The sequence below is a fragment of the Chiloscyllium plagiosum genome, chromosome 26 (assembly GCF_004010195.1).
Source record: "Chiloscyllium plagiosum isolate BGI_BamShark_2017 chromosome 26, ASM401019v2, whole genome shotgun sequence".
Taxonomy (NCBI): domain Eukaryota; kingdom Metazoa; phylum Chordata; class Chondrichthyes; order Orectolobiformes; family Hemiscylliidae; genus Chiloscyllium; species Chiloscyllium plagiosum.
The window spans coordinates 6,135,588-6,148,225 of record NC_057735.1 but is presented as its reverse complement, the minus strand read 5'-3'; the positions used below and the strand labels follow the sequence as shown (position 1 = coordinate 6,148,225).

The window sequence follows — 12,638 nt, the reverse complement described above, 5'->3', positions numbered from 1 at the left end:
AATTGGCCATAGTGTTAGATGCATTAGTCAGAGGGGAAGTGGGTTAGTGTGGGTTACTCTTCGGAGAGTCGGTGTGGACTTGTTGGGCCGAAGGGCCTGTTTCCACACTGTAGGGAATCTAATCAAGGGGCAAGTTAACATTTATAATGTGAGAAGAGAGTGTTAATGGATTGGGTGCACTTGCCAGATCCATAGAAATTATTTCCACTGAGAAGCCCAGGACAAGGGAGCAGACCCTTATAGTTAAAGCTAGAGTGTTCAGGGGTGACTTTAAGAACTCCTTCACAAAAGACTCCTGGAAGTTTGGCACTGTCTCCTGTACAGTTGAGACTGGTGGGGACTGTGTATTTGAAAAGCTCAAAGCTAAGAGTGAGAAAATTCTGTTAGTTGGGACAGTCAGAACTCACACCAGTTCTGACTGATTATAACCCAACAGGTCTATTTAAAATTACAAGCTTTCGGAGCACTACTCCTTTGTGAGGATTAAGGGTCAGCGGTCCGATAGTTTATGATTAGATTAGATTACTTAGTGTGGAAACAGGCCCTTCGGCTCAACAAGTCCACACTGGCCCTCCGAAGAGCAACCCACCCAGACCCATGCCCCTACATTTACCCCTTCACCTAACACTATGGACAATTTAACATGGGCAATTCACCTAACCTGCACATCTTTGGACTGTGGGAGGAAACCGGAGCACCCGGAGGAAACCCACGCAGACACAGGGAGAATGTGCAAACTCCAAACAGACAGGTGGGAATTGAACCCGGTGCTGTGAGGCAGCAGTGCTAACCACTGTGCCACCATGCCGCCCATGATGTTAAATAAACCTGTTGAACTATATCCTGGTGTCATGTGACTTCTGACTTTGTCCACCCCAGTCCAACACCAGCATCTCCTCAGCTTGGTTAGTCGGTTTGTTAAGGGTTATGGACTCAAGCTCGCTAAACAGAGCTAAGATATAGATCATTCATAGTCTAACTGAGCAGCAATCCAGGTTGGAGGTGCTGAATGGGCTATGTCTGTTGCAGTGGGTATGTAAGAAATCTGTACTGTTGCTTGGACTCTGTGGCATTCTTGTATCTGGAACAGCCATGTATAATATTGGTGGCAAACCCTCACACTGTCTCCCGGATAGCTTATCCACCTGGCTCTCTGTTGCTTATTTGTAAACAATCAAAGGTAAATCTGAACATTATTGGATGAAGCAAATTTTTATAGAAGTTATTATTTATGGAATATGAGCATCTGGGCCAGCATTTATCACCTGTTCTCCAATTGCCCTTGAATTGAGTGGATTGCTAGGCCATTTCAGAGAGCAGTTAAGAATTAACCACATTGCTATGGAATGGACTCACATGTAGGCCAAACCAGATAAGGACATGCAGATTTCCCACCCTAAGCAGTATTAGTGAACTAGATACATATTTGCAACAATTGACGATGGCTTGAAAGTCATCTTTACTAGCTTTTTTAATTTAAAGTTTGAATTTAAATTTAATAATCTGCATTAGGATTTTGAACTCATGTTTTCAGAGCATTAAAACTGAGGTCTTGATTGCTAATCCAGTATGGCACCACCTCCTTTAAACAGTTGCTTAGTAGGAACAGAATGCGATGATACGACTCTTTAATCTATTCCACCATTCAAAGTGATTATATCTGATTTGCAATCTAACGCAATAGACCTGCCTTTGACCCATACCCTTCAATAGATTTGGTTAACAAAAAATTCCCGCTCTCAATTTTACTTTTACCATGTCCTGCATGAATAAATGTTTCCTAAACTCAGGTCTGACTCTAAATTTTTGACTATATCCCTATCTCCCCAAATGGCTGAGGTAACCACTTACTGACTCGAAATGTTCTGTTTAATGTCTTGTAAATTTCAATAGCATCATCCATTAGCTTACCAAATTCTAGGGAATGCCACTGCAATTTGCTTGATTGCTACTGAGAAATCAGAAGTTCAAGTGTCCCTCTCGTAACGCAAGCAGAAATTATTGGAAAGCTCAGCAGCTTTGGCAGCAACCGTGGAGAGAGAAACAGAGTTTATGTTTCGGGTCCGGTCACCATCCTTCATAACGCCACCACAACCAACCCATTGTCAGCAATTAATGGTCCTCACTAAGCAGTGATTGATTCTCCCATGGTGACCTTTACCCATTCCTTTGCCTGTCCAACTGTTGTTCTGTCTCTCTCTAGGCCCCATCTCCACCTATCATTTATGCTTCTTCTCTCCCCTCACCACAACTTCAGCATATATAGATCAACCCAGATCAGAAGAAGGGTCACTGGACCCAAAGCGTTAACTCTGCTTTCTCTGCGCAGATGTTGCCAGACCTGGTGAGTTTCTCCAGCAGTTTCTGTTTATTTTTGTTTCTGGTTTCCAGCACCCGCAGTTCTTTTTTTTTTTCTGGTTATTTGACTAAATCTACCCTGCTCTGACCCCAAGACCATTCCATCCTTCCTTAAGGTGTGCTTCCAGAATGGCTTGTTTTGGTCCTATACTCAGGTGTAAAATCACACTGACTCTTGCCACTCCAAACAACATTCCCAGTGCCTTTCTGTTTCTTCGGCAGAGCACAACTAGGCATTGAACCTTGAAGAATGTATTGGTCTTGGAGAGAATGCTGTATGAATTCACTAGGATGACGGGCTCGGTTTCAGTGGTCAATCTGACAAAATGGGACCTGTAAATGTGGCTTGTTTACCCCATGAGTAAATGAATAAAGGTGAAAAAAAATCACTATAAAGTCACAGCATCAGCTATGGTTTAGAAACCCTTGAATGATCAGGCATTCTAACCGGTGAGGAAGAAATTAGGATTGCGTTTGGTGGGTGAGTCCAGTATTGGGGTTTACGGGGAATGCATGTCCCTGCTACAGTTTGCTGAAACATATTAATAATTTCTCACTTATTTCAAGTTAAGTATCTGGAAGGTACCTGCATGTAGTGGAATTTGCTTTGAAGCTCATTCACTATCGATTATGACTCATTTGTCTCAACTACATGAATTTGTTTTTCTCAACAGGGAGGAAGGGAGAGGAGAGGAGAGAGTCCTCGTCAGTTGTAATACCATTTCCAAGTACCATGCCCATGATTTGAAAAGCCATGCTTGTTCCCCATGTGTTTTAATAATTGTTTCCTGTTTATTCTCTTCACTAGGTTCTCCTGCTCCCTGAGTGCTCTATTTGTCTCCACTCTCCTGATATCAGCTGTGTTCTCCATCATCCCCTTCTGTAACAATGTGATCATCCTTGCTTTCGTCTTGGCTGTGGCTGGACTGGCCATGGGCTGCATAGACACCATCGCTAACCTACAGCTGGTCCGCATCTACCAGAAGGATTCGCCTGTCTTTCTGCAGGTTGGCAAACACTTCTTGGGCAATATTGGTCTTCAGATAGATTTATTTAACCAATTCCTCATTATCTATAGGATCACGAGCATAAGAATGTTAAAAAATAAATGCTCAATCGACTGAGCCTACACTAGAACCCCTTAAATTCATGGGTTATCGTCTATCTTGGGAGGTTCTGAGGCACAGTGAGTAGTGTCTATCCCTCTGGCTCAGACGTCCAGGGTTCAGGTTTGACTTGATAGCCAAAGATGGAGTGTTGACAATATGACCAAACACATTGATTAAGAAACCAAGACCTATAAATAGAGAGGCGGGACATACCGCCAGCACTTCACCAGAGACTCTCACTGATGATGTGACCTAGTATGGTGACGAAACATCTGAAAGCAAGCCTTCAAGCTCAGCGAGCTAACTTACATACTTATCATCAACCTGAGCTACAAATCTTCTGAAAAATCGCTAATGTTGATTATCACTTTATGTAGCACCCACCAACACATCAACCGTCCACAACTTTTCATGAATAATAGTGCCTTTGCAGTTTGTCCCCCTCCACCTTCCCACCAGTGCTAACTATCCCCCCCCCAATCATTGCCTTCCCATTGCCTGTGCTGATATCATATAACTTAATAAGACTATTAGCATAAATTAAAGACCACCATCCAAGTTCAAATACCACATGTACAAAACTCTTTCTAAAACCCCTTAGATTATATAGTACCTTTAAAATAGAATGGATGCTCGAATATGTCACCAGGGTGTTATCGAGTGAGCCACACACGAGTTGAAATGATAGGTAACTAAAAATTTATCGAAAGAAGTTGGTTTTAAAGGACATCTTAAAGGCAGAGAGGGAGGTGATTCCAGAATTTAGGGGCTACATAGCTGGAGACACGGCTCCAATGGTGGGACAATCAAAATCGGAATGAGCAAGAGACTCCAACATTGGAGGAGTGTGGAGATCTCAGACGGTTGTGGGGCTGGAGGAGTTTACAGAGAGGGGGACAATGCAGGGTGCACAAATGAAACGAAGGAAGAGATTTTTAACACACGAATGAGAGTTTCGAATTTGAAGTATTTTGGCCGAGAGCTAGTGTGGATTGGTTAGCACAGGAGGTGATAGGTGAACAGGAATCAAGGTGAGTTCCCGATACAAACAGCAGAGGTTTAGATAAGATTGGGGTTAGGCAGGTGAGAGGCTGCTGGTGTGAAGCTTTAAATCTGACTGTTTGGAAACTTGCCAATCTTTTGAAAATCTCTGTCTCAAACTGAACAAGACGCTGTGTCACAGTCGCCGTTGTCAATTCACCTACAGTAAAGAAACCGCAGTGGTTCAAGAAGGCAGCTCAGCACCACCACCTCAAGGGTCACACATAAACAGGGTGGTTACAAAGGCATTTGGCATACTTGCCTTCATTGCTCAGTCCGTTAAATATGGGAGTTGGGACGCCATGTTGAGGTTGTACAGGACATTGGTGAGAACTGGAGTAGTGTGTCCAGTTCTGGTCACCCAATTATAGGAAGGATTTTATTAAGCTGGGGAGGGTTCAGAAGAGATTTACCAGGATGTTGCCGGGTATAGCAGATTTGAATTCTAAAGAAAGTCTGAATAGGCTGGGAATTTTTTTTAATTGGAATGAAAGAGGTTGAGAGGCTACCTGATAGAAATTTATAAAATAATGAGAGTTATAGCTAGAGCTAATAGTAGTTGTCTTTTCCCTAGGATAGACGATTTCAAAACTAGGGGATATGTTTTTAAAAAGAGAGATTTAAAAAAGACATGGAGGTGCAAATATTTTACACAGAGGGTGGTCCACCTGTAGAACGAACTTCCTGAGGAAGTGGTTGATGTGGGCACAATAGCCCCATTTCAAATAGGTATGCTGTTTTGGAAAATGTAGGGGATGATGGATTCTCAAGGGAAAGTAGCACAAACAGCCAAGTTTCTGGTATTGAGACTGACTCTAATGCAATGAGGGGTACGTCAGGTTCCAAGAGATCAATTGTGTTAGTGGACTGTCTCATCTGAGGCACAGAAAGACGTTTCTGTGGCCAGCAGCGAAAAAGCAGAATGGTGTGTTACCTCCCTGGTGCCAGATCAAGGGTGTCTCAGAGAGGGTGCAGAATGTTCTCACGGGGGAGAGGGTCATCATAAACATTGGAACCAACGACATAGGAAGGGAAAAGATTGAGAATACAGAGAGTTAGGGAGGAATTTAAAAAGGAGGTCCTCGAGAGTAGTAATATCCAGTAGTAATACGAGCTAGTGAGATCAGGAATAGGAGGATAGAGCAGATGAAAGCATGGCTGAGGAGCTGGTGCATGAGAGAAGGATTCACATTTTTGGATCATTGGATGACTCTCTTCTGGGGTAGAAGTGATCTGTACAAGAAGGATGGATTGCACCTAAATTGGAAGGGCACTAATATACTGGTAGGGAGATATGCTAGAGCTGCTCAGGAGGATTTAAACTAGTAAGGTGGGGTAGGGGGGGAACCCAGGGAGATAGTGAGGAAAAAGATCTATCTGAGACTGGTAAAGTTGAGAAAAGAAGCGAGTCAAACAGTCAGGGCTGGCAGGGACAAGGTAGGACTGATAAATTAACCTGCAGATGAACTCAGGGCATGGTTAGGAACATGGGATTGGGATATCATAGCAATTACAGAAACATGGCTCAGGGATGGGCAGGACTGGCAGCTTAATGTTCCAGGATACAAATGGTACAGGGACGATATAAAGGGAGGCAAGAGAGGAGGGGGAGCGGCATTTTTGATCAGGGATAGCATTACAGCTGTGCTGAGAGAGGATATTCCTGGAAATACATCCAGGGAAGTTATTTAAGTGGAACTGACAAATAAGAAAGGGATGATCACTTTATTGGGATTGTATTATAGACCCCCTAATAGTCAGAGGGAAATTGAGAAACAGATTTGTAAGGAGATCTCAGTTATTTGTAAGAGTAATAGGGTGGTTATGTTAGGGGATTTTAACTTTCCAAACATAGACTGGGACTGCCATAGTGTTAAGGGTTTAGATGGTGAGGAATGTGTTAAGTGTGTACAAGACAATTTTCTGATTCAATATGTGGATGTACCTACTAGAGAAGGTGCAAAACTTGACCTACTCTTGGGAAATAAGGCAGGGCAGGTGACTGAGGTGTCCCTGGGGGAGCACTTTGGGGTCAGCAACTATAATTCTATTAGTTTTAAAATAATGATCGAAAAGGATAGACCAGATCTAAAAGTTGAAGTTCTAAATTGGAAAAAGGCCAATTTTGATGGTATTAGGCAAGAACTTTCAAAAGCTGATTGGGGGCAGATGCTTACAGGTAAAGGGACGGCTGGAAAATGGGAAGCCTTCTGAAAAGTAATAACGAGAATCCAGAAACAGTATGTTCCTGTTTGGGTGAAATGAAAGGTTGGTAGTTATAGGGAATGCTGGATGACTAAAGAAGTTGAGGGTTTAGTTAAGAAAAAGAAGGAAGCATATGTCAGGTATAGACAGGATAGATCGAGTGAATCCTTAGAGTATAAAGGCAGTAGGAGTATACTTAAGAGGGAAATCAGGAGGGCAAAAAGGGGACATGAGATAGCTTTGGCAAGTAGAGTTAAGGAGAATCTAAAGGGTTTTTACAAATACATTAAGGACCAAAAGGGTAACTAGGGAGAGAATAGGGCCCCTCAAAGATCAGCAAGGTGGCCTTTGTGTGGAGCCGCAGGAGATGGGGGAGATACTAAATGAGTATTTTGCATCAGTATTTACTGTGGAAAAGGATATGGAAGATATAAACTGTAGAGAAATAGATGGGGACATCTTGCAAAATGTCCAGATTACAGAGGAGGAAGTGCTGGATGACTTGAAACGCATAAATGTGGATAACTCCCCAAGACCTGATCAGGTGTACCTGAGAACTCTGTGGGAAGCTCGAGGTGATTCCTGGGCCTCTTGCTGAGATATTTGTATCACCAGTAGTCACAAGTGAGGTGCCAGAAGACTGGAGGTTGGCTAACGTGGTGCCACTATTTAAGCAAAGTGGTAAGGACAAGTCAGGGAACTATAGACGAGTGAGCCTGACATCGGTAGTGGTGGGAATCCTGAGGGACAGGATGTACATGTATTTGGAAAAGCAAGGACTGATTAGGGATAGTCAACATGGCTTTGTGCATGGGAAATCATGTCTCACAAACTTGATTCAGTTTTTTGAGGAAGTAACAAAGAGGATTGATGAGGGCAGAGCGGTAGACATAAGGACTTCAGGAAGGTGTTTGACAAGGTTCCCCATGGGACACTGGTTAGCAAGGTTAGATCTCATTGAATACAGGGTAAACTAGCCATTTGGATACAGAACTGGCTCAAAGGTAGTGCTGGAGGGTTGCTTTTCAGACTGGAGGCTTGTGACCAGTGGAGTACCACACGGATCAGTGCTAGGTCCGCCAGTTTTCATTATTTATATAAATGATTTGGATGTAAGCTTAAGAGGTCTAGTTAGTAAGTTTGCAGATGACACCAAAATTGGAGGTGTAGTGGACAGCGAAGAAGGTTACCTCAGATTACAACAGGATCTTGATCAGATGGGCCAATGGGCTGAGAAGTGGCAGATGGAGTTTAATTTAGATAAATGCAAGATGGTGCATTTTGGGAAAGCAAACCTTAGCAGGATTTATACACTTAATGGTAAGGCCCTAGGGAGTGTTGCTGAACAAAGAGACCTTGGAGTGCAGGTTCACAGCTCCTTGAAAGTAGCGTCGCAGGTAGATAGGATAGTGAAGAAGGCATTTGGTGTGTTTTCTTTTATTAGTCAGAGTATTGAGTACAGGAGTTGGGAGGTCATGTTGCGGCTGTACAGGACATTGGTTAGACCATTTTTGGAATATTTGTGTGCAATTCTGGTCTCCTTCCTATTGGAAGGATGTTGTGAAACTTGAAATGTTCAGAAAAGATTTACAAGAATTGTTGCCAGGGTTGGAGAGGCTGAATAGGCTGGGGCTGTTTTCCCTGGACCGTCAGGGGGTGACCTCATAGAGGTTTATAAAATCATATGGTAAATAGACATGGTCTTTTCCCTGGGGTGGGGGAGTCCAGAACTAGACGGCATAAGTTGAGAGAGGAAAGATATAAAAGAGACCTAAGGGGCAACTTTTTCACACAGAGGGTGGTGCGTGAGTGGAATGAGCTGCCAGAGGAAGTGGTGAAGGCTAGTACAATTACAGCATTTAAAAGTCATCTGGATGGGTATATAAATAGGAAGGGTTTGGAGGGATATGGGCTGAATGCTGGCAGGTGGGACTAGTTTGGGTTGGAATGTCTGGTTGGCATGGATGAGTTGGACTGAAGGGTCTGTTTCTGTGCTGTACATCTCTATGACTATGACTCTAAAAGCCATTTGGACAAGTTCATGAGTAGGAAAGGTTTGGAGGGATATGGGCCAGAAGCAGGCAGGTGGGACTAGTTTAGTTTGGAATTATGTTCAGCATGGACTGGTTGGACCGAGGGGTATATTTCCATGCTGTATGACTCTGACTCTACAACAATGAGAATGGACATTTAAATGCTGTCTAGCCATTTAGTTGGAGTGAATTTTTGAAGAAATTGAAAATAGTGAAAACAAGTCCCTAAGCTCTCTAGGATGACAATGAGGGAGCAAAACCTCCAACTGCACTGTGCCTGACAAGGGGGAAGGATTTGAGGGTAAATTATTGTTTGTATAAGAACATGGGTCATGCTGGCTGGAAACAAAGCAGGTGCATTTGACATAAATTAACTCAACCCTGCTTCTCATGCTTTAATATTGGCATTTTATTTGGAAGTAATAATAGTGATTTGAATGAACCATTTTCAACGAATTAGCATGAGGATAATAATTGATCTGAATTTTATTCAAACCTCTCAGCTAAAGGCAAACGCTGTAATGAATTAAAGCTCTAACACTGAAGGTCAGACAGGAACGTGGGCTTTATTTTCTGCATATTTAGTTCTTTCTCCTTGTTGTGTTTTGCTTGACTCTGAGCAAAATGTAGCTCACTTCAAATGTCATACTATTTTGAATGTAAAGAAACTGCTCGGCATTTCTGTCCTACATTGTTTACATTATGCAAATTATTTAAGTTACACCTACCATTGAGTTTCACAATCTTAAACATGGACTTCTAATTTTCCAGTCAGATGCTTTCTGTTTTAGAAAAGGTTAACCCTTTACTGGACAGGAATGCGAACAAGTCAAACAGCAGAGTTCTATTAACTGGATTTAAATGTAGTTCATGTAAAAACACTTGAATTTCTGTTTGATACAAAAACACTGATTTAGAGCATAATGCTAAAAATCACACAACACCAGGTTGTAGTCCAATAGGTTTAATTGGAAGCACTAGGTTTTGGAGCGCTGCTCCTTCATCAGGTGGTTGTTGTGAAGGAGCAGCGCTCTGAAAGCTAGTGCTTCCAAATAAACCTGTTGGACTATAACCTGGTGTTGTGTGATTTTTAACTTTGTACACCCCAGTCCAACACTGGCATCTCCAAATTAGAGCATAATGTTACCTTTGGGCAGGCATATGTTGGGCTGTATTTCTTGATGCTTTGAGATATCCTCATTATCTTCTTGGAGTGGTGTGGTGACTCAGTGGTTAACACTGCAATGTCATAATGCCAGGGTCCTGGGTTCGATTCCACATTCAGGTGACTGCGTCACTTTGCACATTTCCCTTTTCTGTGGAGGTTTCCTCCCACAGTCCAGAGGTGTGCAGGTTAGGTAGATTAGACATAATGAACTGCCCATAGTGTCCAGGGCTGTGCAGATTAGGTGGGTTAGCAATGGGAAGTGTAGGGGGTGGGTCTGGGTGGGATGTTCTTCAGGGGGTCAGTGGGCCAAATGTCCTGCTTCCACACTGTAGGGATTCTTTGAAGGGCAGCAGATACATTGGGATACCATCCCCAGAGGGAGAATTTTCAGTGATCCTGTGGGGCTCATTTCTTAAACAAATAGAAAGGAGAAAAAAAGAATCGTGATTTTAAGAGTTTTTCATTCTTTCTTAATTGATTGATTGATGGAAATCTTTTGACTTGGCTTGACGATTTCCTTCTCTCTTTGCTAACAGGTTCTCCATTTCTGCGTTGGTTTTGGGGCATTTCTCAGCCCCATGATAGCTGATCCTTTCCTTTCCGAAACAAATTGCATACAGAACAACCGCACTGTGAACGGGACATTCTCTGACTTGACCCACATTCGGAAGTCCCTGGTCCCCCACCATGTCGTCAATGAGACCCAGTTCGTGCTGCCGACTGACGGACTTGTCATCTCGCAAGTGTCCTACGCCTTCTGGATCATGGCCCTGATCAATGTAAGATATGACCAAATCAAGGAAGATATGAACTGAAGTGAGCGGACAGTGGTGACAGGCAGGAAAAGACTAGCTCGCTGGTCCATGAAGCCTGACCCAGACACCTTAATGGAATCTCCCATCCCTCAGCCCTCTGGGCACTCCATTCCTCTGCCACAGCCGACCCCCACTTTACCTCCAGCCCATCCTGCAGATTTGGCAGTTCAGGGGAGTTGATGGCCTAGTGGTATTATCACTGGACTGTTAATCCAGGGATCCAGGTAATGTTCTGGAGATCAGGCTTGAATCCTGCTGCGGCAGATGGTGGAATTTGAATTTAACAAAAATCTGGAATTAGGGATCTAATGATGACCATGAATCCATTGTTGATTGTTGGGCAAAACCCATCTGGTTCACTTTTGTCTTTCAGGGAAGGAAACTGCCATCCTTACCTTGTGGGCGGCACGGTGGCACAGTGGTTAGCACTGCTGCCTCACAGCGCCCGAGACCCGGGTTCAATTCCCGCCTCAGGCGACTGACTGTGTGGAGTTTGCACATTCTCCCGTGTCTGCGTGGGTTTCCTCCGGGTGCTCCGGTTTCCTCCCACAGTCCAAAGATGTGCAGGTCAGGTGAATTGGCCATACTAAATTGCCCATAGTGTTAGGTAAGGGGTAGATGTAGGGGTATGGGTGGGTCGCGCTTCGGTGGGGCGGTGTGGACTTGTTGGGCTGAAGGGCCTGTTTCCACACTGTAAGTAATCTAATCTAATCTAATCTACCTGGTCTGGCCTACACGTGTCTCCAGACCCACAGCAATGTGGTTGACTCTTAACTTCTCTCTGGGCAATTAGGGATGGATAATAAATGCTGGTCTAATCAATGATGCCCTCATCCCATGAATGAATTTTAAAAAAAAGAACAAAATCCCAAAGAGAAAATGCTCCTCTGAAAATTCATTTCTGATCCCCTCAGATAGTTGGAACCAGTCAAGAAGATCTTATCTGTGGAAGTACTTCCATATTTTTTGTTTATTTATTCATGGGATGAAGGCATCACTGGCTTATTTATTGTCCTTTCCTAATTGTCCAGATGGCAGTTCAGAGCCTGTGGGTCTGGAGTCACACATAGGCCAGACCAGATAAGCACGGCAGTTCCTTTCCCTGATGGACATTCGCGACCCAAATGTTTTTCTGCAACAATCAATTCATGGTCATCAGTGGAATCTTAATTCCATATTTTTAAAATCCAACTGAAATTCCACCATCTGCCATTGTAGGATTTAACTCAGGTTCCCCGGCCCATTTCTGGGCTTTTAGGATCAATAATCCACTGATAATACCCTGAGGTCATCACCTCCCCACAACGTATAGGACATACCCTAATCTGGAACTACCTAAACCACCACCACCTCTAAACCCAAACACTTCTTGAAGGCGAGAAAGATGGCAGCCAATTTGTACTCAAGGTACCGCAAATGGCAAATACATAAATCACCCAGATAGTCTGTGACAAATGCAAAAATGCTGGAGAACCTCAGCAGGTCTGGCAGCACCTGTGGAGGTACAGAGTTAGCATTCCAGGTCCAGTATGACTCTTTCCCAGTTGCTTCTTTAACCAAGCAATCTGTACGTGATCCAGGCAAGTGTAGAATCAAACAATCAGGCACCCTTCTTTTATGAAGAATGCAAATACATTCAAAGCAGTTCAGAGAAGGTTCACTCGATCGGTATCTAGGATAGAGGTGTCACATTACCTGGAAAGGTTGGATCAGCTGGGCCTATGTCCCTGGAAGTTTAGAGGAATGAGAGGTGATCTTCTTGAAATATGTAAGACCCTGAGGACATTTGACAGAATCGATACTAAGGGGGTGTTTTGTTTGTGGGACTAAAATATAAGGAGCACAGCTTAAGCAATGAAGGGCTCTCCCATTTAAGAGAGGGATGAAAATAACATTTTCTCTCAGGAAG

General features: G+C 43.4%; 1 protein-coding gene across 1 annotated transcript in view; it reads left to right on the top strand.

Annotated features, from left to right (window-relative positions):
* Nucleotides 1-12,638, top strand: part of mfsd4aa (major facilitator superfamily domain containing 4Aa) — a 61,164-nt gene that overhangs the window by 20,992 nt on the left and 27,534 nt on the right. The window contains exons 2-3 of the mRNA XM_043716380.1: nucleotides 3,167-3,365; nucleotides 10,451-10,693. Coding sequence (XP_043572315.1) covers nucleotides 3,167-3,365; nucleotides 10,451-10,693 — 442 coding nt within the window. The remainder of the gene's footprint in view (nucleotides 1-3,166; nucleotides 3,366-10,450; nucleotides 10,694-12,638) is intronic.